Below are 24,036 nucleotides of genomic sequence, written 5' to 3'. Positions count from 1 at the left end.
TTCAACCCAGCATAATTGATTAGGAAGCGATGAGCATCGGAGGGGGGAAGCTCATTGGCCAAGAGCCCTTACTGCTTACTGCGATCTTACTCTTGCGCTGTGCGCTACACCGTTCTTCATCAATGCACTGCTTCGCCGCAGGATAATTCGTCTTCATATATCCAGTTGCGGGGCTTACAGGGATCTGGTGCTGTGCCTCGAGACGATCCTGCGCGGAGAATATAAAAGCTTACCATCCTCGCCAGACTCCGCAAAAGCTTGAAGACAATACACCAGCTTTACCCTTATCGCGCTAGCCTGCATCGACGCCCGTCCTAGACTTCAAAGATGACGGTCCTCAAACCTTCCGAAGGGAAAATACCCCTCAACGTCCCCGGCGCTGGCAAACCCTGCGAGACTTGGTACAATGTCTTTGGCGATCTCAGGCACGGCATTCCGTTGATAACGCTGCACGGCGGTCCGGGGGCAGCGCATGAATACCTGCTTCCCTTTACAGACCTACACCACAAACACGGCACCACCATCGTCTTCTACGACCAAATCGGATGCGGCCGCTCGACCCGTCTGCGCGAAAAAGACGGCAACGAGGAGTTCTGGACGGTGGACCTGTTTATGCGCGAGCTGGATGCCGTTGTGGATTACCTAGGTCTTCGCTCGCGAGGTTTTGATCTCCTAGGGCAGAGCTGGGGCGGCATGTTGGGCGGCGTGTATGCGGCGCGGAAGCCCGTCGGACTGCGAAAATTGATTCTGGCGGATGCGCCCGCTAGCATTCCGCTCATGATGAAGGGTGTGGATGATCTGATGAAGTTGTTGCCAAAGGATGTCCAGAAAGATCTGGAAGAGTGCCATCGTGATGGAGACTTTGACAGCGATAAGTACAAGAATGCGTGTCTTGTGTTTTACAAGCGGCATCTGTGTCGTTTGGATCCATGGCCAAAAGGGGTAGAGAAAGCGCTGGGCCATTTGGAGGAGGACCCCACCGTGTATAGGACTATGTAAGTGTTCCCGCCCTGCGCAAAACAAGTGTGCGTACTGAGTCTGGACGAAGGTACGGGCCTTCCGAACTCTTCCCCACCGGCCTGCTCAAAGACTGGGAAGGGTTTTCAACCGCGCAGAAGATCGACTGCGAGACGCTGCTCATTAACGGCCATTATGATGAGATCCAGGACGTGGCGATTCTGCCCTGGTTCCAGCGCATTCCAAAAGTGAAGTGGGTCCAGCTCGCCGAGTCTAGCCACATGGGGCACTTCGAGGAGCGGGAGCGGTATATGCAGGTCGTGGGCGCTTTTCTGGGGAATTAGCAAGAGCTGAATTGCTGGAGAGCGGGGATCGACGATGTGGAGAATGAGTGGAGATAAGCGGTGAGAGGACTGGTGCGGAGAATTTATCTAATACTTTAGCCTACTCCTGTTCCTTGGCTCTCTGCATTATTTCCTATATCGCGATGATGCATGTCCTCGCATCGTAAGTCTAGGTAGGTCTGCCAGGTGGCCCACTGAAACTTGGTTTACAGCACGGCCAAGGTTGCGAGAATTGGAGGCTTCCTACATGCGCGGTGCAAGTGTGGAAAGGAGCGTCAGCTTTTTGCTCAGTCCGTTTCTTGCTGCAGCGCTCAACTTTCCACGACTCTTCGTTCGACCAGAGAGCCCCCTGGCTAGCACACTTCAACTCGCCCTAGATATGGCTTGGGGCGACCTGTTATGAATCTTCCTCACTCACCTGACTCGGGTATGTAGTTCTACGTGTAGCAATTGGCGAGCAGTACCAAAGAGGCGTAGCCCGGGAATAATGCGTATGTGCAATGCCATATATGCATGCTTCACCGCAGCGCCAAAAATTCGGGCCTTCATTTGCTTGCTGCATCTATTCCTTATCTAGGACACTGTTGACAGAAGGCCGACCTCGGGCCGGAGGGACCTTCGTAGCAAAAAAGGGTTTCTGTGGACCCCATCTTTCTCTTCCAGCACCGCTGCAGTCACTCCTCCCACCCTGTCTTCTCATCTTTGCTCGCCCTTGAAGCTCGCGCACTCTTCATTCTGAATTTTCTCCTCACAATGGCAACGACAAGCCTTCCTACACTCGATATTGAACTTCAAGCTCGACATCGCGTAGGACACGCCAAAGGCGAAACCTCAGTCCAATATGACAATCACCAGCCGATGCGTCTCGGAAAGAAGCCACTCCTCAAACGCAGCTTTGGCTTCATGTCCTTGCTCGGTTTTTCTTGCGCGGTCCTGATAACCTGGGAGGGCATTCTCGTTACATCCATCGGAGCGCTTCTTAATGGCGGCCCGGCTGGAGTGGTGTGGGGATTCCTGATCGTCCTTCTAGGGACAATGTCTACTTTTGCAACCATTGGCGAGCTTGCGAGTATGGCGCCTGTCTCTGGTGGCCAATGTAAGTGAGATCGCGCCCTAGGATAGGATACCCTTGCTGACCTGATCTTACGAGACCATTGGGTTGCAATCATGGCCTCGGCCTCGTGCAGGAACTTCCTCTCGTACATCACAGGTGCGAAAACACTGCGGTATATCCTAGTGCGTTAGCTGATGAAGTACCCAAGCTTGGGTCACAGTATTTGGATGGCAGTCCGTTGCGGCGTCATCAGGATACCTGCTAGCTGTTCTCATTCAAGGGATCTGCGTCCTGACCCGTCCCGAATACGTACCGAAGGCGTGGCATACTGTACTCCTCTTCTGGGCTCTCGCCGCATTTGCGGTCCTGATCAATTAAACCACTAGCCGTTTCCTGGCTCGCTTCGAAGGAGCTGTCCTAGTCCTCCATCTTGTGGGATTCTTTTGCGTGCTGATCCTGATGGTATATCTTGGGCCGCATGCCAGTGCGAAGGAAGTGTTCACCGTTTTCGCGAACACGTGAGGCTGGTCAAGCCAAGGTCTGTCGTTCTTGGTCGGAATGCCTTCCTCGGTTTTCTGCTTGATGGGTGCCGACAGTGCAGTGCATGTAAGTGCCCGTCAAGACTGAATGCTTGTCTTCGAATTGACCTATCGTAGATGTCAGAAGAGATTATTTCAGCAGCCACCGTTGTTCCCAAAGCCCTTATGTACAGCATCATCATCAATGGGGCACTCGCTTGGGCCATGGTGATCGCCATGATATTCTGTATAGGCGATCTCGAAGCGGCGCTGGGCGCAACGAAGACCGTGTTCTATCCGTTCGTCGAAATCTTTTACCAGGCCGTAAATTCTCGAGCGGGAGCAGCTATCATGGCGTCCATCATTCTTGTAATGAGTATCGCAAGCATAGTTGGGGTTTACGCAGCGTCTTCACGCATGCTTTGGTCGTTCGCTCGCGATCGAGGGGTGCCGTTTCATGAATGCTTGGTTAAGGTGAGTCGTTCTCGGACATGTACATTCCGTCCTTCGCATTCCGACAAGAAAACATGACTGACGCATGTTGCAGCTCACAAAACGGATCTCTCTTCCAATCTACACGGTGCTAGTTACGCTCCTGTTCTCGATGCTACTGGCTCTAATTCCGCTCGGATCATCTGTCGCCTTCAACAACATCATCTCGCTTTCCGTGGCTGGGCTTTACGCTTCTTACCTCATCGTGGCGGCACTACTCCTTTGGCGCCGAGTGCGAGGGGAAATGCAGCCGTTCTCGACATCGTCTACACCCATCAGCAGTCCCGACAACCTCTGCTGGGGTCCTTGGAAGATACCTGAGCCACTGGGCACAATCAATAACGCGTTTGCATGCGTCTATCTTCTGTTTATTTGGTTTTGGTCTTTCTGGCTGCCGAGCACCCCGACCACGCCAGAAACGATGAACTTCAGTGTGTTGGTCTTTGGGGCAACGGTTTTGTTTAGTATTGTGTATTATTATGTCTTCAAAGGACGCATGGCCTTTACTGGACCGGTCCAGGAAGTCGAAGTGGGGACAATGGAAGACTTGCAAGTCTGTAAGGATGCGGAGGAAAGGTAACGGTCTCTGCAGGTTATACTTTTGCGCAACATGAGTGATCGAGGGAAGATGAAGCGCGATATGAGCGAGAGGAAGTGTCGGCGGTGAGCTAGACCTCCGTTTCTGCGGCAGGGATTCTGGACATTAGGTGATTAGACGTAATGACTAGTATCATTTTCAAGGTCCCCGTACTCACTGTGTGGCCTCTCTTGGTCGTGAACCCTAAAGGTTCGCTTGCCTCGGCCAATGATATTGCTATGCTACAGTGTTTGGGGGTTAAGGTGGGTCGAAGTAAGAAAAACCGGTATACTAGTAGCCGTCAACTCTGCTTCACCTTGCCTTCTGGGCTGGCGGCCACAGTATTAAAGGGACGTTCCCTACCATTCTACCCCGTACCTCCGTCTCGCACCAGCAACTGAGCGCAAAGCCGGCGTAGCATATCAATTCAATACCTGGCCTGGTCCCGCTCCATCTAATCGACTATATCTGTTCATCAGCACCGCAACCTACAACGGCAAAATGCCCTCCCTGTGCGACCTAATGGGCAACCTCTCCCTCGGTGATGGCGACATCGCTACTAAGAAACCCGATCCGCTCTCGCACATCACCCAAGAGCAGTTCAACGATGGCCGCGACCGGCGCTTCGGTACGACAAATCCGGAGCGAATCGACATTCCATTCTAGAATGCCATGGTGGAGTCGGGGCACTGGGCAGATACCGCGCGTAGGAGGTTCGTCGAAGGTGAGAAGGCGACGGAAGATGAGGAGGGCGACGACGGAGAAGACAGCGATGAAGATGAGGGGAGCGACTCTGAAGCGGCGGGCACGATTACCCTCCGCGACCCATTGATGAACATGCTGGAGAGTCTGGAAAAGAGTGGATTCTCTGCGTCGAAAGTCTTCTGGGGCAACCCCATCTGGTGCAATGCCCGCATGGGCGAGACCGTGACCAAGCTACCGGACGGTACTCTCGTACAGATTGGCGGCGAGCACGAAGACTTCTACGATCCTGACTTCCTTGTCTACAACGACGTCATCGTGTTTGCTCCTACTCCGGATGGCAAATCCTGTCGTACTGGCGCTCCCAACTTCGAGATATACGGTTACCCCGAGGAGGTCTTCCCGGAGACGGATTTCCATACTGCTACCCACGTTCCGTCACTGAACGCCATCCTGATTCTCGGCAATGCATCTCGCGAGGTTGAAGAGGGCGAAGGCCTCCAAGCTCCTCTCGCGACTCCGATATACCTGCTAAAAGTGGGCACTTGGGGGATGGAGAAGGTGGAGACGGCGGGCGATGGTCCTGGGATAATATGGAACCACAAAGCGGAGCTCAAGGATGGTCAAGACGTGCTGAGGGTTGCCGGGGTCGACGGCGAGTGGGAGGGCGATAGAACACAGCGAACGGTGGTCATCAAGGAAGGCGAGACCAGGACTGTCGGGGTCGAGTTCGAAGAGGCATGGGAGCTGGACTTGGCCAATATGAGGTGGACGAAGGAGGCGAGCAGCTGGGTGACGGTCCCGAAGAAGAAGCGGGGCGGAAAGGGGGCTCCCTTCTAGGCAAGGCGCACATCTGGAAGACTGCTCCCACTCTTGCGCCAAGTGGTACCTAGGTGGCTTCGTTTAGCTACTGCGGCGCCGGCACCAATGGATGGAATAGCTTTGGCTACTATGAGCATCGACGAAAGTAAATTGAGACTATAGGAAATGTATATCTGATGTGCTATGACGATCGCACAATGCGCAATGTGAAGGGTGATGAAACACCGAAGACGGCAGGTGGCGATAGATTTCTGGTGTTGTGGCTGACGTAATCACCCGAGTGGTAGCACTAAGTGGCCTGAGCGTCGACTGGGGTGCGGCGGTTCCTTCCAACATGGGAAATGCGAACTCTGACGTGCATCCTGCTCGGAGCCACAAAGACCCCACGACGCAGCCACGGCCAGTCGCTGGCCGCACATTCACTCTCACCTCTTGATGCCCTTCCGGCACCCCTAAGCTCGCGCCCGAGTTATTGCTCCCCCAAGCGATAGCTCTTCGGCCGCTCCGCAATTTCGCCGCATTCGTCGAAAGTGGCCGATATCTCCCCACGCATCCACAGGCCTCATGCTGAACATCCTCTAGCCGCACCCCGATTATGTCCAGACGGCCGCACTTCGACATCTATAGGCACGCCGCGTGCTCGCGCGCGATTCTCATACCGTAACGCTGCCCCGAGTCAATGGACGGTGGATGAGGCAGCATGGTGCTTCCAACGCTGCAGTTCGCGGCGGGGCTGCTGCTGCTGATGTACCTGCTATCCTTCGTGCTCTTCGCCTTCATCCGCGTGGTGACAGGAGTGTCCATCCAGCGCCTGGGCGTCTCCGGATTGCGCCGCATCGCCTTCACGCCCAAGGACGGCCTCCGCATCGAGCTGCGCGGGCTCGGCTTCACGCTCCATCGTCCAACCTTCGCCCAGCCGACATGGGTCAGCGTCGTCCTCACCGAGCTCACCGTCACCGTCGACCTCAAAACACTCAGTAACAAACCGCGTAGGAAAACCGCGTGGGCGAAGTGGGCAAATGGACACACGGTCAAGGTCACAAGCGAGAAGAGCTCGCCAGAGTTGTCGGCCGAAGACGAGGGCACTGAGGATACAGAGAGCGAGGAGAATCAAAGAAGCCGCACATGGGAGAGGTTGACCAACGCAAAGGAGCGGATTAAGCGTCTGCACCGGAAAATCAAGTGGATCCGGCTGGTGGACCTGGTCGCGTCAACCACGACCCTCGTCATCGTCGATGTTGGCTCCCTGCAGGTCGGCAGCTTCTCCATGGCAGTGGATACGCGGCGCAAGACGGTCGACCGCAGCCGGCTGTTCAACCACCACAAGCCGAACCCGAACAAGGAGCACCGGCCGGCCGAGTGGGTCTTCACCGTCCGGAGCATTTTGTTCACTCCCGAGGGCAAGGAGTCGACCGAAGTGCTCGACCACTGCACTCTCAATGTCCACGGCATGCTATACAAGGAGCTGGACGGGCTGCGCGACGCTTCCATCGGACTGAAGCTGGGACGACTGAGCATTCCCTACGACGACGTCAAGGTATGCATAGACCGGGCCAAGAAGTGTCGTGCGGCCTCGGCAAGGAAGGACGCAAATCTCAGTCAGTCGGATGTCTCGCTTCGAGACGTGATACAAGAGTTGGACCAGCCCGGAAGCCGCGAAGAGAACATCGTGCGCACCGTGTCCGACTCCAGGGAGTTCGCCAGCTCCATCCTCCGCGGTATCCAGGAATTCCAATTCGCCGTGAGCTTCTTCGGGCTAACTAAGCACATTGAAACCGGCCACGAACCCGACCCTCCCGTGTACCTCAACATGTCTATGAAGGAGGTGGGCATGGATCTCTTGCGGCTTGATCCGCGCAGTCCCGCCCATCTCATGTACTTTTCGCCCAACGACATCGCCCACCAGGCTCTCCTTGCTGCCATTTCGGTTTCCGTTGGTATTGACGACGGGCATGGCCATCCTGAGCGCCTGCTGTATATCCCTATGGCCACTATGACCTTAAACACAACGCTCCCTTCCAAGACCATTCAGTTCTCCAAAGAGAAGAATGTTATGGAGCGCAACACTAATATTCTTTTCGCTAATCTCGTCATTACTTCCCCTTCTCTGGACCTCGATCCGAAGCATCTCCCTCTTCTTCTCGCCATGTTCCGCAACTACGAGTCGCAGCGGAAACCTCCGAAGATGCGCGATCGCAGCCGACGATACTTGATACGAAGACTCCTTCCCAAAGCGAGCATCAAGATATCCATACACGAACCTGTCATTCGTGTAACATTGCCTCCCATGGAACCTGAAAAGCGAGGTACGGAGGAATTTGACTTGCTCATCTCGGCTTCCTCATCTGTCTCTCTTGACCTGGAATCGTCCCATGCGGCCGATGCCGAGCTCCATTACGCACTTGTATCGACCTTCCGGATGAACTCCCAGCAGCTTTACTACCAAACAGCATCCAGCGAAAAACACAACCTGCTCTTGACCGACTATTTAGAGTTTAAAGTACAGTTGACCGCGTCGCCTAATGTGGTAGTCATAGTGAATGGCATTGCGCAGACCTTCTCCGTGTATCTTGTCCGTCCAGAGATCAGCGAGGGACTGCGCCAAATCGTTGCCCAGATTCAAAAAGACGTGCGACGGAGGCGCGGGCTACCAACGAGGAGTGGCATCAACTTTCTGCGAAGGCTGCCTCAGTGGCTTGCGCAGGTAACCCTTCACGGCTCTGACTTCAACATCGAGGTTGCGGGTGTTGACCCTGAGGTCTCCAAGCATGCGCGCGGGGTCGGCTTACATTTAGAATCTTGGACCGCTGAATACCGGCAGAGCAAAGGCGAGGAGAGTGAGCCGCGTCACTCGCGGAGGCGCGCCCCGAGCAGGACCATTAATCGGGACGAATACTTACTCCGCCCCTCATCTCCCTCGTCCCCGAAGTCCCCGCGGAAACAGGCCGGCGACCCCACTGACGGACGGAGGCTTGCTGTACATTGGCAGGGCCTCGAGGGATTTGTGCTTGAAGCTGCTGATCAGTGGGAACAAGATCCGTTCTTATCCCTGCCGCGTATGGAAGTGGCCTTTACCACGTCGACCGACAAACAGGGCCCACTCTTCCACATCCATTCCTTCTGCCAAAGCCTATTCTTTCATTATTCCCTATACCGTCACTTTGCTCTCGGGGTTGCGACTCTTGTCCTTAAGCGGTCGTCTAATTGGCGCTCTGCTTCGGAAAAGGAGTCGGTGCCTCTTTCTCCCCGAACCTCCCGCCATCTCACTGTGCCGTCCCTGGGTGGCGAGGACCTCGACCCCGAGACGGGCTTGAAGCGTGAAGCGATCACCTTCGATTTAAAAGCACATTTCATACAGATCAAAGCTGACATGCCATCGGATCCGCCTCTCATGCTTCACGTATACGGCCTGGAAGCCGGAAGGCATCGATGGGCCAGCCCATTTCTCCGCTCACGACTCGTACGATTATACGCCGAAAATCCCCACGTAAAGCGTGTTTGGAGCCGAATTGTTACCCTGAAGTCCTTACGCATGGATTACAGGCAATCCAAACGGAGGTACGGCCATCTCGTCACAGATGACAAGTCATTTGACATTGCCACGGATGCAATCCGTTTCGCCGTTCCCCACCAGCTGGTCATGCACAAGATATTCGACAATCTCACAAACGTGACCAAAACCATCAGGCAGCTGCATCATCGATTCCAGACTGGCAAGAACGATTACATTCTCGATAAGGAACCGGAAGGTCCAAAACATGTGCCAAAAATCTCCCTTCGTAGCCGGGCGGTCTTGTTCGAGATTGAGGACGGTTCTTTCGAGTGGAAGCTGGGTGTCATCTACCGGTATGGGCTTATGGAGCAAAAGCAGAGGCTCGCGCGGGAGCAAGCTTTTGAGTTGAAGGTCAAGAAGCTCCGCCAAGAAGACGAATGGCGCGGCAATTCGCGCCAGCGCGCTCGGTCTGCCCATGCACACCGTGGACGGAGCAAATCTAGGAAGGCTAAAGAGCTTAAATTTCGTAGCAAGAGCGAAGATCGGATCGATTGTGGATCTCCGGATAGGCGTAAATCTGATCATCCCATGCGCTACGACAAGGACGGCTATACTGGCATGAGCGGAACATGTCGAACATCTGTCGACGAAGCGCGCGACAAGCTGAATCACCTTAATGCCCAGACGTGGAGGAAGCGAATCGACCACGCATTGACCTGCCAGAACCGCTCAATGGACGACATCCGATCGATATTCTGGGGTCTGGATGATGCTGCGGACGAAGTTGACCACAAGGAGACCATCATGGCTATTCCGATGCGGCCCGCTCTGGTGTCAATTATCATTAGCGATCTTGATATCACTCTCGATAAGCCTTCATTCCCCCTCTCTGAGTACCCAGAGTTCCTTCATCGCGTCGGCAAAGGGATGCCTTTCGACATGCAGTACTCACTGCTGATCCCGATGCATGTCCAGATCCAAATGGGGGAAGCGAAGATTCAACTTCGTGACTATCCGCTGCCGCTCCTTCATGTACCCGCGTTACGGTCAACACAATCATCCCGGCAGCCTAGCCTATTCTTGACGACGGACTTCGTCATAGCTGAGGAGTTTAGAAGCCTTGAATCTTCCCGAGTCAGCAGAGTCGTTGTTGTACCACAAGAGCAGACATCATCGGGTGAGCCCACGGGCGGCTTCGCAGTGGATGTCCGGCGCACGGTCGCCCCTGTCAAGACGTATTCCGACATGAAGTTCGATATCAACTCCGCTTATCCGACGCGAATCACATGGGGCACGTCGTACCAACCAGCGATCCAAGATATGATGCAAGTCATCGAAAATTTCACCAAGCCTGCTGTTGATCCTTCTGAGAGGGTCGGCTTCTGGGACAAGATTCGACTCACTTTCCACTCTCGCATCAATGTGTCCTGGAAGGGTGACGGCGATGTTCACTTGATTTTGAAAGGTAATCTTCTTAACATTCTGTTCTTTGAAATCTGCTAATGTCCTCAGGCTCTCGCGATCCATACATGGTCACTGGCACCGGCGCGGGCTTCGTCATGTGCTGGCAGAATGACGTTCAATTGAGCATCGCCGAAGATAAGGACCCACGAAACTTTATGATTGTGAACAGTGGAAGTTACGTGCTTGCGATTCCGGATCTTGGGCACTATGCACGGCAGGAGGCTGAGGTTGAAGCCACCGGTCACGCTGAGGGTTCCTTAAGCATCGCAAGCTACAAGCAGCTGGCTATCTTTAAGAAGACGATAATGAAGCTCAATGGCAATGTTCGTTGGGTTGCCGGGCTGGTGTTTGAGCGAAACGTCGACGAAGGCGGGCGCTCGTTCAGCTTCATTCCTCACTATGATGTTGTACTGAAGAACCCGAAATACGCCAAGCCGTCGGGCGGAAAGGTATGTTATTTGTACGCAATGACCGGGTTTCTGTTAACCCGCAATAGCAGTATGATGCTTTCAGAGGATTTCGAAGTCACCACATCCACATGTCCGTCGCGGTTGCTGCCCCCCATGATCGAGAATGGACGGTTGCGAACCTTGAGCCGTCCAAGACATACAATAGCGTCCATCTTACTCCACGCTTCTTTACACACTTCTTTAACTGGTGGTCCATGTTCTCAGGCGCCATGTCTCTTCCAATCCGACAGGGCGCGCTATGGCCGGGCATTGAGAAATCCAGCAAGAAGTTTGGACGACATTTGGCTACGATCAAGTACAATCTCCTTCTCTCCCCGCTGTACATGAGTCACGTGTACAAACACAAGGACGCGGAAGATTACGGACAAGGTATCGTGTCTGCAACTGGGCTCAAGGCACGCCTCGACAGCTTTATGCTTGATCTCCACCAAAGGCGCGAGGAGTTCAGAACCGTCGTGCAAGCGCCGAAGAGTCAAGAAGACAGCAAGCAAAATCAGACTACGGGAATGCGGATTAACCAAGTGCAGCTCGATCTCATCAGGACAGACATTCGAGCCGTTTCAGCAAGCATAGGAGGAACGGACCCTGACGACGTTAACGATGCATCGGGCGAGACAATGGCAGGCTACAACCAGGAGCATGTTGCGGCCGATTTATCGAAGTTCACAATACCTGACAACGACTGGGGGTGGGTAGACATGGACGACTTTGTGGAACTGGGTTGGATGCTGCCGTCGGATCGCAATCCTGACACGCAAATCCTGCCCCTCGCATTCGCGCCACGCTTCACATACTTCCGCCAAACTGACCACACAGATAACATATCTGGAGATCCACACCGTACGAGCCCCTTTGGAAACGAGGAAACTCATCACTGCGTAATGTCTGCTCGCAATGATCCGCGTCGAGTTCAATGCCACTTAATTGAGCAGAGACTCAAGCGAGTAAAGGAACAGCTGTCGCAGAATCAACGCGCGATTGGTGAACAAGAGCTGAGAATTGTCCGGGAGCCGGAAAGCGAGGGAGAACTGCGGCGCCGGCTAGACCTACTACGAAATCATGCCAGCCTCCTCCAACGAAAGCAAGACTTCTTGCTCTCAATGCACCAGAGTCTCATCGAGAGGTTAGAGACCAACGATCGCAGCGCGGTGCCTGATGGCGAGACGGAAGAGGAGGATGAGTACTTTGAGGCCCGCGAGGAGTACGACCAGAGCGATTCTGACACTAAAGGTATGGAGGCCGCACCCATTGCCGACTCCATCAGTGACTTCAACAATCGTTTCATCATCCACAACGTGCACTTGAAATGGAGCAACTCGCTGCGGAACATTATCCTCCGCTATATCCACCAGGTCAGCCAGCGTCGTGGATTCGTATACTACATGTCGCGAAGAGCGGTCAAATTCATCCTTGACATTGTGGAAGAGCAGAACAAGTCACGCCAAACATCCACCACTGGCCCGGAGAATGACCCCGCTTCACCAATGTCGCCACAGGAAGATGATGAAGTCAGCATCCAAAGCCGTGTCCAGCAGCTTCTAGACGACGGCAAGAAGTTTGTCAAGGCCGACGATCCTGATCACGCTGAGGGTTCCAAACCGTCTCAGAGCAAGGCCGGAGATGATATTGCGGTTGACTTTCTTCCGCAGAATACGTACATCGTCCGCCTGATTGCTCCTCAGATCCAGTTGCAGAGCGAGAAGAACACCAAAGCCGCGGTACTAGTGACCGCAAAAAGCATGCAGTTGAAGGTCATCCAGATCATGGACAGAGACAGGATCATGGACGAAGTGTCAGGTCTAGTCCAGCGACGTTTCACTGCTGCCATGGACAGTCTGCAAATCTTCGTCACCAACTCCAAGACGTTCAGCCCGGAAGATATCCACATGTACTCCGGCAGCACCTACGGAGCACCAGCCGGATCTTCCTGGCCACCATGGGTACCTTTTGAGGTTATGTTCGATTTCCACACGAATCCATACGGCTTTCAGCGAGTAGTGCAGCGGACCTCTGCCAGTATGCGATACGATAAATACAACACACTTCGTCTGAAATACAATGACGATGTTTCCGGTGGCGACTCGGGTGCAACACATGCGGAGAATATGGAAAGCAGGATCGATCATCTATGGGTCGACTTTCCGCACATCCGCGCACTCTGCAACTCCCGGCAATACTACGCCATGTATGTTATCGTCCTAGATCTGCTTCTCTACAGCGAGCCATTAGAGAAGACACGCACCGAGCGACTTGAGAAGATTATGCTTGCTTCTGATTTCAGCGATCTCACCGGTGCACCGGACTTAGTGATCGGCCTTCAAGAGCGCATCCGTCAGCTGGAAGAGATTAAGACAGTCTTTCAGGTCAACGAAAAGTACCTCGACAAGCAAGGTTGGAACGACCGCATTGAAGTGGAGAAGGACTTGGCCGTGTATGAGGATGAGCTCTTTTTCGTCATGAAAGCCATTACTACAGCGCAGCGTAAGAACGATGACCGTGCTCAAACGAGAGAATCGACCGGTCTGCTGCGCTGGTATATCAGTGCCTCGGAGATTGTCTGGCACTTGCTGCGTGAGGGACAAGAGTCCCTGGCCGAGTTCCAGCTCAAGAACACGCTTTACGACCGCACCGACAACAACGATGGATCGAACCTCAACTCTATGGAGATCGAACAAATTACCGGCCTCAACCTCCTCCCCAATGCGATCTATCCCAAGATGATCTCACCGTACTTTGAGGCTAATCGCCCGATGTCGCAAGGGCAGGATACGAAGATGCTCAAAGTCCACTGGGTCATGCTCGAAGCGATCGCTGGTATCCCGGTCATGGATCACTTTGAGGTGAATCTGTTCCCCCTCAAGGTGCAGCTGGAGTATGAAATAGGGAAGAAGCTCTTTGAATACATCTTCCCAGGCATCAAGGACAGCTCGGCAGAGAACGGCGGCTTCTCGCCTTTCTTAGTCAAGCATATACTCCCTGCGCAAGATGACGATGACGCAGACGACGCTGCCAGTGCCGCATCGGGTAGCAACTCCAACATGAGTGCGTCGCTACCCTCACTACCGGAGGACGGAGAAGCCGAGGCGCTCAGGCTTCGTCTCACACCTACGTTGCATTTGCCCGACCCGCAGAACAAGCCGGAGCGGCAGCACAGAAGCCGATCCGAGAGGCGACCAAATGTGCATCACTTCCGCCTGTTCCGCGACAACCCCTCGCGCACTGGCAGCGAGTTCCGGCGATCACTTCATCCCAGCTCAGCCTCGGCAACGCCAGAAGCCTCGACCCCGAACCCGTCGCGCCCAAGCTCGTTCCGGTCGGGCTCCAACATGTCTATCTCTACCGTCGAATCGGACCGAACCACTAAACGCTTTGCCCTCTACAGAACCGGCACCAATGACAAGAAAGCCTCCGCCAACAAGAAAGCTCGCAGCGACGACCTCACTCAGATGATGACGCGTGCCTCAAACTACATGACGCTCGCCTATGTCCGCATCCCCAGCATGATTCTCTGCCTCTCTTACAAGGGGCGGGGCCAGCGCAACTTCGAAGACGTGCATGATCTCGTGTTTAAAATGCCTACACTCGAGTACCGCAACAAGACGTGGTCGAACCTGGACCTTGCCCTCCAATTGAAGAAGGATGTCATCCGCGCGCTCATCTCACACGCTGGCGCTATCGTCGGCAACAAGTTCAGCCACCATCGCCCGAGCAAGCATACTCAATCTCGCCTCCGCCAGATTGCAAATTCGAGTTCGATACTGACCACCTCTCCCGACCTCTCCGGCACTGACTCAAACTCCGCCCGCGATCACTCACCACACTCGTCCGACGCCTCTGGCGAAATGGTACCACGCCGCTCCTTCGCCTCGGGCCGCGCAGGCAGCACTTTCTCCACGCTCAGCGAGGAGTCTAGCCTGCACTCCAACCGCACGGGCCGGCCTGCCACCGAGTCCGGCAGCGGGAGTATCATGACCGGCAGCTGGAGAGACACAGGGCTAGGCATTGAGATCGAGGATGGGCGCGCGTTTGCCGATGAGCTTTCGAGAGTTGACCAGACGGAGCCGGAGCATGCGAGTATGCTGGGGAACCTGAGTAGGCACCTCACGCAGGTTACGCCGTTTGTATCGCATCGGATGAGGGAGCGCGCGGCTAGTGGCAGCGGTAGTGCAACGGGGAGTGTGGTGGGCGAGGATAGCGAGGATACGTGAGTACTTCCTATGAGTTCCACCCTTGGGGCGAGAAAACTGACTTGTTGCAGGACGAAAAGAAAGTCGAAGTTACTCCTCGGCAAATTCCGTAGCCGAGGATGAGTGCGCTTTTGTGATGCTTTGCGAGAGGGCAATTTCCTTGTGTTGGCGTGCTGCATTGATGCATTTGTCGGCGTTAATACCTATATCGCTCTGGGTTGAGTTTGTACTGTAGTTGGATCCATGCGGCGTTCTGTGGGTGGTTGCGCTGGGGATAGACGCGGCTCACATCAGCCAGCCGTGGCATTGAAGGCTTTCATTGCTAGTAGAATAATGCTTGTATAATCCCACCCTGATATGGCCTTGTTGGGTGACCTTATTGCAGGACGCAGACTATGGCCTATACGCTTAGTATGTGACGTACATTGCGCACTATTGGCTTTCTCATCTCCCAATCTCGCTAGGGTGACTTGCGAAGAATGGAAATAGCATGTCGCTCAATCGATCAAATAGCTGACGCTCTTCGCAAAGCAGAAGTCAAATGGAATGACTCACCCCGTTCTCGCACTCGCACTTGACATCCCCCGCTTATCTCCTACATCCCCTTCACCTCACGAATTATCCCGACCTTTCTCACACAGCTTAGAAATGCATCCGCCCTTCCTCTCCCCGTAGATCAACTTTTCTTGGTGTTAACGCGTGAGTCAACCCGCGTCTGCGCGTTCGCAATATCGTGATGGCGGGTAGGTTTCCGGATCGGGACGACGGAGCTGTATTGTAGTGGAGGCTTAGTGAGGCGATTTGGCTTCAACACGCATAGATAGCTCTTGGCTGCTTCTATGCGGAAATACACGCGTGTTCGATACTTCATTGGGTAATGGCGAGGAATGTGCTGATTACCTATGTAAAGACAAGACATACTCGTGCACGTCTTCTATCCGAGAGAGACTCCTCGCGAGATCGTTAAGGTTATAAGTATCCATTCCCCTGCCTCTACATACTCGGCTCCAACACTCCGGTCTCCTGTCCGACGTCCCTCAATCCCCTGCGCACGAGCACAGTCCTCCTAAGCACCATCCAAATTCCCCGCGAAGCTTATCCCAAACAAGCCTCCGCCCGCGCACAGACCCATCCCGCACCGCCGATCACTCGAGCTGCATTCCCGCCATCCCTCTCGTGTGACACACGACATAAAGGACGCCGCCCGGTTCTCCTCTCATCCCACCACAGCCATTCCATCCACACCACCTTCGTTTTCTCCCTAGCACCCACCCTCCACACCGGGCCGACTGACTGACCAAGTCAATGCGCACGCGAGCGAGCTCCGCATAGCCAGTTAATCAAGACTAAATGCCGCCCCCCCTTCCGCCATGAAGGGAAAGCTGCTCGGCCTCCTCCCCAGCATCCGCTGGATCCCGCACGACCTGCCCTCGGCGCAGGAATCCCACAAGGCGAAGCACCACCGGACGATCTTCTCGCGCCGCGCCACCACCGCAGAGCCCGACCACGGCGCGCCGCCGCGCCGCAAGTCGACGCTATCGCTGAACGAGATGCCGGACGCGGAAGTAGACGCGCGCACGCACGCGCAGGGCCAGAGCGCGTTCTTCGCGCGCCTGCCGCTCGAGGTGCGCAAGATGGTGTATGAGTTCGTCATGGGCGCGGAGACGGTGCATTTGACGCTGGGCGCGAAGCGGCGGTTTGGGCATTTTGTGTGCGAGACGGGCGGGGGGGAAGAGGAGGGGGAGTGTACGTGTAGGGTGCTGGTGGGCGGGGGGCATAGGCATGGGGGACGGTTGAGCGGGGCGTGTGTGAGGGTGCTGAGGGTTTGTCGGAGGATGTGAGATTCCCTTTCTTTTTGTTTCTTTCAATTGGGGTAGGGCCGTGGGATGGATAAGGAGACTGGTCTGACAGGAAATCAGGTACACCGAAGCAGTGCCGCACCTATACAACCCGCACACCTTCTCCCTCCTCCACATAACGCACCTGCTCTACCTGCCCAGCCGCCTCCCGCAGCCGCGCCTCAACGCCATGCGCACTCTGCGCCTCCGCTGGACCGTCCGCGCACTGCCCTACTTCCGCCGCACCAGCAACGCCAAACACTACGCCTACCCCGAGGACACGGCGAACTGGGAGAAGGCATGGGAGATACTGGCGGGGATGGAGGGACTGAAGGATCTGCGCGTGGTGCTGCTGGATCCGAGTAGAGACGGCATCTGGGAAGGGCATTGGCTAGAATTAGAACACCTGTTGTTGGAGCCGGTGAAGAAGGTGGTGAGGCCGAGGTGCTTTGAGATTATGCTGCCGTATGCGACGTGTGGGCTGGACTGGGATATGGGGGAGAGCAGGTGCGTGTTGCGGAGGCCGGAAGGGGAGGAAGATGGGGAGGATTGAGAAGGACATAGCGGACGGAGGCGTGATTGTAATCTACAATGGTGATTCATTCAGCATGAAAAGCTGTTCATAGTGATACCCTCGAACAAGGCCGTTGACTTGCGCTATATCTTCCCGAAAGGCTTCAGAGCCCTACCGCTGGTCAGCTAGCAACGACACCACTTTGACTGAATAGTCCCTGCGGAGCCTACCTCTCCTACCCCGCTAACCCCTCCTCCTCACACTCAACCGCCTTGGCCGATAATCCAACAAGAACCCCCTAATAACCTCCGCAATCTCTCTCCTCTCGTTCACGGGGTCTCTAAGCGCCGGGGTCATATGAAACCGGCCCGGTGCATAATACGTCGACCCCTCGTCCCAAAGCCTCGCCACAAACACGGTCGTCTCGCGCTCTTTCAAAGGCAGCTGGCGAAACTGGCGTATCAAATTCGGCAGATAATTGAAATGAGAAGGCGGGTCCTTCATCAAATCGCTGAACTTGGGTGGTCCTCTTCCGCTGACAGAATCATACCACCGCTCCGTCCGGATAACAAGGTGCAGGCTACGCAATGCGGGAAAAGAAGCCACCCGCGCCGGGGTAATAGCGCTTTTCCAGCCACGGTCGCCGTCCCACTCGGCCAGCAAAATGGAAATCTCCTCAATAAGGTGCAGATGCTTGCGCGAGGCAGGTCTGCGCACGAAGTCCTCAAAGGCGGCCGATTGCCTGAAACAAAACGTCGTTGCTTTCCACATGATAGGCGTCGTCTCACGGTACATCTGCTTGCACACGAGCGGCACGCTAAAGGAAAACGCGGTATCGGGGCCGTTCCGTGCGCATTGGTGGTGCACGCAGGCATATCCACGGGTACGGGGTTGGAAGAGTTCTTCGGCCTTCCACTCGTACCGGTCCTTGTCCGCTGCGCCTTGGAGGCTCAGCTCGTAGACCGCTTGATCAGAGAGGCATTGGCGGCACTCGCGGTATGTGATGTGTCCTACGCCCCTGACCCCGTAGTAGCGAGTGCTCTCCACATGGGCTGTGCGGCGCTCGAAAACGTAGGCCCATATCTCGTCCCTGAGCTCGGCGGGAAGGCGCAAGAGCGGCGATTGCTGCTGATTGCGCAGCGTGCTAGCAGCATGTCAGCAGCCAAATCATCGAGCAGTTGGTGAGCTCACATTTCGTCGCTTCTGATGGGCTCGAGCGTGCCCTCTCCTTCCGGCTGAGTCAAAGCGGTTTTTTTGTTGGGGGCAGTGCGGGTCTTCTTTCGCGCAATTTGCGTCGTGGACTCTACGTGCGCCCGCTTCTTAGTCGTTGCTCGGAGCATGGCTAGAAGGAAGGTCCGCAAAAGCCTTCGGGCTGTGGGAAGCAAATGCGAAATGCTTTCAACGGCGTCTCGTCCCGGGATATAGCGATACAGTGTCGTCGGAGGGTTGGGGAATTGATGGTCGGCAGGGCTACAACACGTACGACTCGTAATGCTGATCGTTGAGTATTTGAGGAGTAGAAACGTCGAAAGTGTGATGGAACACACCTGGACAAGTTTGTGTGGTTTTATGTGCCGTGGTTTGATGGTGTCGGAGCGAACGCGGGGGGCAGCACGAGGCCACAGCCAAGCGCAAGCCGCTAATGCATTAGCTCGCTGGTAAAAGAGCACGTGAGGTCGCGTTGCCGCGCTTCGTTTCCTGACTACAGGATAAAAGCGTGCCCGTCATCGGCATTGTTGCATTTCAAATACCATCACTGGCGCTATGTACCGTTGTTCCACTACTGTGACCCCATTCACGTTCCTTCAGCTCCCGCCCCCTCCTGAGCCTCTTTCTGTGCCTCTGGATTTAGCGGATGCTTCGGATCATAGCCGACCCTTTTCACGATCCCCAGTCCTTTCGTCCTACCCTCACGGAACAATATCCGATCACCAACAGTCAGATATTCAGGCCGCTGCACAAACCGGAAAGCAACCTGCGCCCTATCTCCTGTTCGAATGTATTGGCGATCAATGTCGATGATTGCGCAAGTCTGAGACACCGGCCCGACGTGCAGCATCGCCTGATACTTCGTTTTGATAGTGGTTGCATGTGACAGAATCAGAACTTCGGCAACGAACTCGCGGTAGACCTTCGGCTGCCGAATCAGGCCGGTTGCTGGGTCAGGTTTGTCTGGTTTGTGTAGAACCACCATTCCTTTTCGCACGTCTTTCCGCCGGACGTTACGTAGCGCCAAGCTAGCGGACTGACCTGCCGAACAGCCAGGGACCTGAATACGTTTGCGTTCGATGGATCTCACTTTCGTTGTTGTGAACTGGCCAAGACCATCGGGCCCGATGAGAATCGTGTCGCCGGCATGGATCACGCCGGACTTGACCACACCAGAGACTACGGTTCCAACGAACGGGACAGAGAAGGTGTCATTGACATGAAACTCGAGAGGCGCGGAGCTGTTGTAGTTGCCATGGTGTGGGAGGATATTCAGGAAGGTGCGGACGAGGTCAAGATTGTGGCCCGTGACGTTGGAGACCTGGAAGATGGGGCAGATGCGGCGAGAGACAAACTGCGTCTGTTCAATCATCAGTAATTGACCAACGGTGTCATACAAGCTGTGCTTACAGCAGTGTTGATGCATTCCTGCCTATCTTTGATGAAGATGGGGATTTTCCGAGCGCCGGGAGATTTCAGAATTTTGGTCAGTTGCGTAATAGTCTGCTCCAGAATCTGAGGTGGGCAAATATCGATTTTGGTGATGACCACCATAACCGGGACATTGAGAGCGAGGGCAATGCCGAGATGCTCTCTGCGTGCTATCAGCAGATGCAGCGCGACCATGAACTGACTACTCACTTGCTCATGCCGATCAAGCCATTGTTGGCCGCGACCATCAATAGACAGTAATTAGGCTCACTTGACAAGAGACCGAAGACAGTAGTCCGCAGGTATTTCTCGTGGCCTGCGAGATCCGTGAAACCGATGACTTTAGCCTGCGAAAGTCAGTATCGAGAACAGCGTTCTAGAATCCTTGCCACCTCCGTCATGACATTGCCCAGCCTGAAGTATTTTAACTAGCAATGACTGGGGAGTCACTTACGGATCGCCGGCCAATCTCCTCCCATGTCAGCTTGCGCCCAGCAACGTTCGAGACGACGACCTCGCCTTTGCTGTCGAAGCCCATGATCTCCATGCCGACTGAGCTGGTTCGGCCGCTCTCAATCTCGTGCTTGTGCCGGAACAGGTTAACTCGCGCTTTCCCGCGCCCATCGTCAAGCCCGCCTTTCACTAGAACGCCGAGCATAGTGCTCTTCCCCGCATCGACTGCGCAAAAGTTAGCCTAGAGTCCTTCAGCGCCCTTTGCAGACTCACCATTCCCAACGACAGCTATCCTCGTCTCGATGACGTCGTCCACACTCTGCGGCCGGTGCCTCAATAGCAGCTTCCCACTCACCGCCGTCTTATTCCCGTTCAGCGGCCCTACTTCAGCGTCACCTCCCACATTCCGCGTCATCAGCACGTTGTAGTCTGCCTTAATCTGCTCGCACACGGTCCCTATCCTCGCCAGCGCAAAGTCCCAGTCCTCTTTCGAGAAGCCCATGGGGTCGCCGCTGTCCTCCAGACCCAAGTCGAACAGCGCTTCGCCATGGCCCTCTGCCAGGCGAGCGCGGATATGCTCTGCGAGCGCTGCGACATTCTCTTCGGCGGGATCGAGAAGCAGCGTCTTCAGGCGGATGTGCAGCGAGGCGTCATCGGATAGGCCGAGCTCGTCTAGGATGCTGAGCTCGTCGTGCTCCTCGGGGAGGGCGGGTGCCTGGCCGGCCGGTCGGCGCAGTGCTTGCTGCTTCTGGACGTAGTCGGCGAAGTCGCTGAGGGCCTATTGTCCTCCTAGTCAGCACACGTCCTCTTCCAAATTCAGGCTGTGAATCTGCGTACAGACTCCCCTTTCCGCCGCTCAACGGGGTTCGGTTTAACGTGTCGTGAGGTCATGGTTGCGGGTAGCGAGTTGCTCAGGTACAAGTGGTTGTGTGCCGTATCCGCTGCCGTATTAATATCCGGGGCCGCAGTCGAGTGGTGGTCGGATGTGAATGTTCCATGAGATGACTTGCAGCTTGCATTGAGACTTGTACGTGTGTGAATTGCGGTGGAGGGCTCTGGCGGGAGCGGTGGTGGTGGTGGGTGCGGAGGGCTATTTAGCTTGCCATCTATCGATAGCGACAGTCATACATCCCTGCCCCTGTGACGCTTAGACCGTGCACCAGCCACACGTGCGACCGACTTCGTCTTGACTCACCCTCTGCCAAACACTCTTAGTTCGAACAATCAATGCGGTTTGAAACTGATAGTTGGGCCATATGACTGGGACCGCTGTTTCTAGTCGATTCTCGCGAGGAACACCGCCAATATGACCCCCGCACCGCCACAACGTTTCCTCAACACCCTCTCGAAGGGCGGCGCAAACACGAGAAGGGCGGCCAGCATATCAATTCACGCCTGATCGAATGAGTCAATCTCCTTCCGGTCATAATTGGTCCGTCTCACAATGTTGTGATTCACCCTTCATGGTATCACGCGGAGCCCAGCAACTTCAACACAAGCCCCCAATGCGAAAGCAGGGTTAAGCTAATCTGGAAGCCGCTTGCGTATCCGCCCCCCTGAAGTGCTCCAGCAAGCCATCAATGCGCCGAAAGATTCCTGCCTCAGGAAGCAGCGACCTCGCGCTCCCCACAGTACTTCGCCACCTCCTTCTTCAGCGTCTCCCGCTGGTGATTCACCGTGTCCATGATATCGCTCACCCCATGAACTGACTTACAGTAACTATACGTCTCCATCATCTGCGCCATAACGGCTTGCAGTTGGTTCGGCAGCCACTACCATCATCAGCACTATCCATAACCTGGGGACCCTGTCGGCTTACCGTAACAATTGGACTTCCTCCAGTCGCAGTGGGGTGCATAGTCCGCTTCAGTATATACTCCCTCGTAAAGCACCAATGCCGCCAGCGGAAATCACGCACTTGATCCAGCGCCTGCAGATACAACGCCGCGGACACTGAATCCCCGAGTGCGAAGGCTTTTACACCAGAAGATTCAGCGCAATCGCGCACCGATTCGAGAAATTCACGGTGATTTCCAGGCCGGTATTGGCGGAAGTCCTTGAGGATCTCAGTGAGTGGCGTCTCGGGCATTTGGATCTGCAACAGGTTGTCGCAGAGAGGGACCTGCCTTAGTGTTAGCTGCGGAAGGGGTGACGAGTGCGTGCGAGTTAATTTACCATGCTGTCGTTCGCTCCCGATTCACCTCGGAAGGACATCGGCTCTTCGCTTACACCTTCGTAGACCACACCATCGGGGAACATGGATTGCGATGTGATCCCAAAGATGAACGTACGGAAGGTTGTGTAGCTCTGCGGCTTGCTGCGGTTCCACATTGCTGTTGCCACCGATTAGAGCCATCAAGTCTCATCGAAATACTTGCACTCACTGTTCATTACAGCATTGACCTTCCGCAGTCCCTCCACCAATGTTCGTAATCCTCCATCAAACCTCTCGCGATCGCCCGCAGTGCATCCCTTGAGCATCTCGACAGTACCCTTCACGAGCGCACCTGACTCCTTGACCATGGCAATATGCACGAGCACGAAGCCAGCCTCGGACGATGAAGGATCAAGACCGTGCTCGAAGGCGCGGATCAGCCGGAGATTTTCGTACTCAAGGCCCTTCTCCGCATCTTCCAGGCGGTAATTGAAGAGTGCGTAGGAGCCAGCATACTCCATGAAGGGCTTGAAGCCGACACTGATGCAGGGCACATGGTCAGCTCAAGGGGTACAGGAAAGCTTGAATGACTTCACTCACATCTCAGCAATCTTAACAATCGGCAACGCAATACTCTTCGGCAGCCTTTGCCTTCCCAATCCATACGGCTCACCTTTGAGATACCTCTCATGGCACGGCTCCAGAAGATACGCAGAAGCCAAGAAAGAGTAGTCGCGATAAAGGGCGTTCATGACGACGAGGTCGTCACGGTACTGCTCTACCTCAGCTGTGAGGTCAGGCAGCTCCTTGTCGACGGTGTCACCGAAAGTAAAGTTGGCCAGGAGGCCTGGTTCCCCGGACAATGTCTTGACGGGCATGCGTTGGAGCAAGGAGTCGACGGTGGAGAACTCGGGTGGGAGTTGAACGAGAGGCTCTTGACGGGGCAGGAAGCCTCGTGTGGTGGAGACCATGAAGGCAGGGAGAGAGTGGTCATCAGGACGGGTGTCCGTCAGAACGGGAAAGTTGAAGGAAGGAGCAGCCATGTCGACGGTGAGGTCGAAAATGTAAGAGGGCACGTAACAAGATATTAGTGTTCCGGAACGGCTTTGAGGTATAGACACCTGTCGGGGGCGAACTGCTTGGGGACTTACTCGGCTTCCCGAAACGCGCTTATATCTCGAGGCCGGTTCTAATTCCGGCCACGGAATTGATGCTATCCAGTCCAAGATAAAGGTACGTAATAGCGGTATCACTGGACCCTATCTTCATCCCCAAGGCCCGATGGAATCCTGCAATGCCCGAGGCCATCCACAGCATGGCAGCAGGGCCCCCGGGTGCGTGCCATACAACACCTCG

At 55.0% G+C, this 24,036-nt stretch overlaps 7 protein-coding genes across 7 annotated transcripts; 5 read left to right on the top strand and 2 right to left on the bottom strand.

Moving 5' to 3' along the window:
• Nucleotides 1-170: 170 nt before the first annotated feature.
• On the top strand, nt 171-1,400 carry BU26DRAFT_603343 (proline-specific peptidase). The gene is made up of 3 exons (XM_033835414.1): nt 171-187; nt 246-995; nt 1,049-1,400. Exons 2-3 carry the CDS (start codon nt 328-330, stop codon nt 1,299-1,301), a joined length of 921 nt encoding a protein of 306 aa, XP_033685813.1. The 5' UTR covers nt 171-187; nt 246-327; the 3' UTR covers nt 1,302-1,400.
• A 759-nt stretch (nt 1,401-2,159) lies between these two features.
• On the top strand, nt 2,160-3,945 carry BU26DRAFT_529931 (amino acid transporter; the record flags this gene model as incomplete). The annotated part of the gene is made up of 7 exons (XM_033830927.1): nt 2,160-2,397; nt 2,452-2,511; nt 2,564-2,588; nt 2,742-2,852; nt 2,889-2,961; nt 3,012-3,347; nt 3,421-3,945. The coding sequence occupies 7 exons, from the start codon at nt 2,160-2,162 to the stop codon at nt 3,943-3,945; spliced, it is 1,368 nt and encodes a 455-aa protein (XP_033685812.1).
• Nucleotides 3,946-4,279: 334 nt separating this feature from the next.
• BU26DRAFT_270363 (uncharacterized protein) lies at nt 4,280-5,673 on the top strand. The gene has a single exon (XM_033821372.1). The coding sequence runs from the start codon at nt 4,615-4,617 to the stop codon at nt 5,482-5,484; it is 870 nt and encodes a 289-aa protein (XP_033685811.1). The 5' UTR covers nt 4,280-4,614; the 3' UTR covers nt 5,485-5,673.
• A 147-nt stretch (nt 5,674-5,820) lies between these two features.
• Nucleotides 5,821-15,455, top strand: BU26DRAFT_453817 (uncharacterized protein). The gene is made up of 4 exons (XM_033824841.1): nt 5,821-10,424; nt 10,472-10,872; nt 10,920-15,097; nt 15,152-15,455. Exons 1-4 carry the CDS (start codon nt 6,167-6,169, stop codon nt 15,201-15,203), a joined length of 8,889 nt encoding a protein of 2,962 aa, XP_033685810.1. The 5' UTR covers nt 5,821-6,166; the 3' UTR covers nt 15,204-15,455.
• Nucleotides 15,456-16,141: 686 nt separating this feature from the next.
• On the top strand, nt 16,142-17,567 carry BU26DRAFT_603341 (uncharacterized protein). Its single transcript, XM_033835413.1, has 2 exons — nt 16,142-16,791; nt 17,000-17,567. The coding sequence occupies exons 1-2, from the start codon at nt 16,451-16,453 to the stop codon at nt 17,469-17,471; spliced, it is 813 nt and encodes a 270-aa protein (XP_033685809.1). The 5' UTR covers nt 16,142-16,450; the 3' UTR covers nt 17,472-17,567.
• Nucleotides 17,462-19,037, bottom strand: BU26DRAFT_270312 (uncharacterized protein). Its single transcript, XM_033821371.1, has 3 exons — nt 18,624-19,037; nt 17,663-18,576; nt 17,462-17,603 (listed from the first exon to the last, which is right to left on the bottom strand). Exons 1-2 carry the CDS (start codon nt 18,770-18,772, stop codon nt 17,676-17,678), a joined length of 1,050 nt encoding a protein of 349 aa, XP_033685808.1. The 5' UTR covers nt 18,773-19,037; the 3' UTR covers nt 17,462-17,603; nt 17,663-17,675.
• A 190-nt stretch (nt 19,038-19,227) lies between these two features.
• BU26DRAFT_422827 (uncharacterized protein) lies at nt 19,228-23,723 on the bottom strand (the record flags this gene model as incomplete). The annotated part of the gene is made up of 11 exons (XM_033823482.1): nt 19,228-20,001; nt 20,052-20,235; nt 20,283-20,419; nt 20,527-20,750; nt 20,799-21,303; nt 21,363-21,623; nt 22,142-22,297; nt 22,345-22,647; nt 22,701-22,858; nt 22,910-23,220; nt 23,281-23,723. 11 exons carry the CDS (start codon nt 23,721-23,723, stop codon nt 19,228-19,230), a joined length of 3,456 nt encoding a protein of 1,151 aa, XP_033685807.1.
• Between the last annotated feature and the right edge of the window lie 313 nt (nt 23,724-24,036).

Source organism: Trematosphaeria pertusa, assembly GCF_010094035.1.
Source record: "Trematosphaeria pertusa strain CBS 122368 unplaced genomic scaffold BU26scaffold_5, whole genome shotgun sequence".
Lineage (NCBI taxonomy): Eukaryota > Fungi > Ascomycota > Dothideomycetes > Pleosporales > Trematosphaeriaceae > Trematosphaeria > Trematosphaeria pertusa.
The sequence above is the reverse complement of the archived record's forward strand: the minus strand, read 5'-3'. Positions and strand labels throughout refer to the sequence as shown.

What these genes read in the sequence shown, in the direction of transcription:
- BU26DRAFT_603343 (XM_033835414.1), top strand. Translation starts at nt 328, where the DNA reads ATGACGGTCCTCAAACCTTCCGAAGGGAAAATACCCCTCAACGTCCCC. An exon ending in CCCACCGTGTATAGGACTAT is followed by an intron (nt 996 to 1,048) that starts GTAAGTGTTCCC and finishes GTCTGGACGAAG; the next exon opens with GTACGGGCCTTCCGAACTCT.
- BU26DRAFT_270363 (XM_033821372.1), top strand. Translation starts at nt 4,615, where the DNA reads ATGGTGGAGTCGGGGCACTGGGCAGATACCGCGCGTAGGAGGTTCGTC.
- BU26DRAFT_453817 (XM_033824841.1), top strand. Translation starts at nt 6,167, where the DNA reads ATGGTGCTTCCAACGCTGCAGTTCGCGGCGGGGCTGCTGCTGCTGATG. An exon ending in TGTTCACTTGATTTTGAAAG is followed by an intron (nt 10,425 to 10,471) that starts GTAATCTTCTTA and finishes TAATGTCCTCAG; the next exon opens with GCTCTCGCGATCCATACATG. An exon ending in GGCGAGGATAGCGAGGATAC is followed by an intron (nt 15,098 to 15,151) that starts GTGAGTACTTCC and finishes GACTTGTTGCAG; the next exon opens with GACGAAAAGAAAGTCGAAGT.
- BU26DRAFT_603341 (XM_033835413.1), top strand. Translation starts at nt 16,451, where the DNA reads ATGAAGGGAAAGCTGCTCGGCCTCCTCCCCAGCATCCGCTGGATCCCG. An exon ending in CGGCGGTTTGGGCATTTTGT is followed by an intron (nt 16,792 to 16,999) that starts GTGCGAGACGGG and finishes ACAGGAAATCAG; the next exon opens with GTACACCGAAGCAGTGCCGC.
- BU26DRAFT_270312 (XM_033821371.1), bottom strand. Translation starts at nt 18,772, where the DNA reads ATGCTCCGAGCAACGACTAAGAAGCGGGCGCACGTAGAGTCCACGACG. An exon ending in CCCATCAGAAGCGACGAAAT is followed by an intron (nt 18,577 to 18,623) that starts GTGAGCTCACCA and finishes ACATGCTGCTAG; the next exon opens with CACGCTGCGCAATCAGCAGC.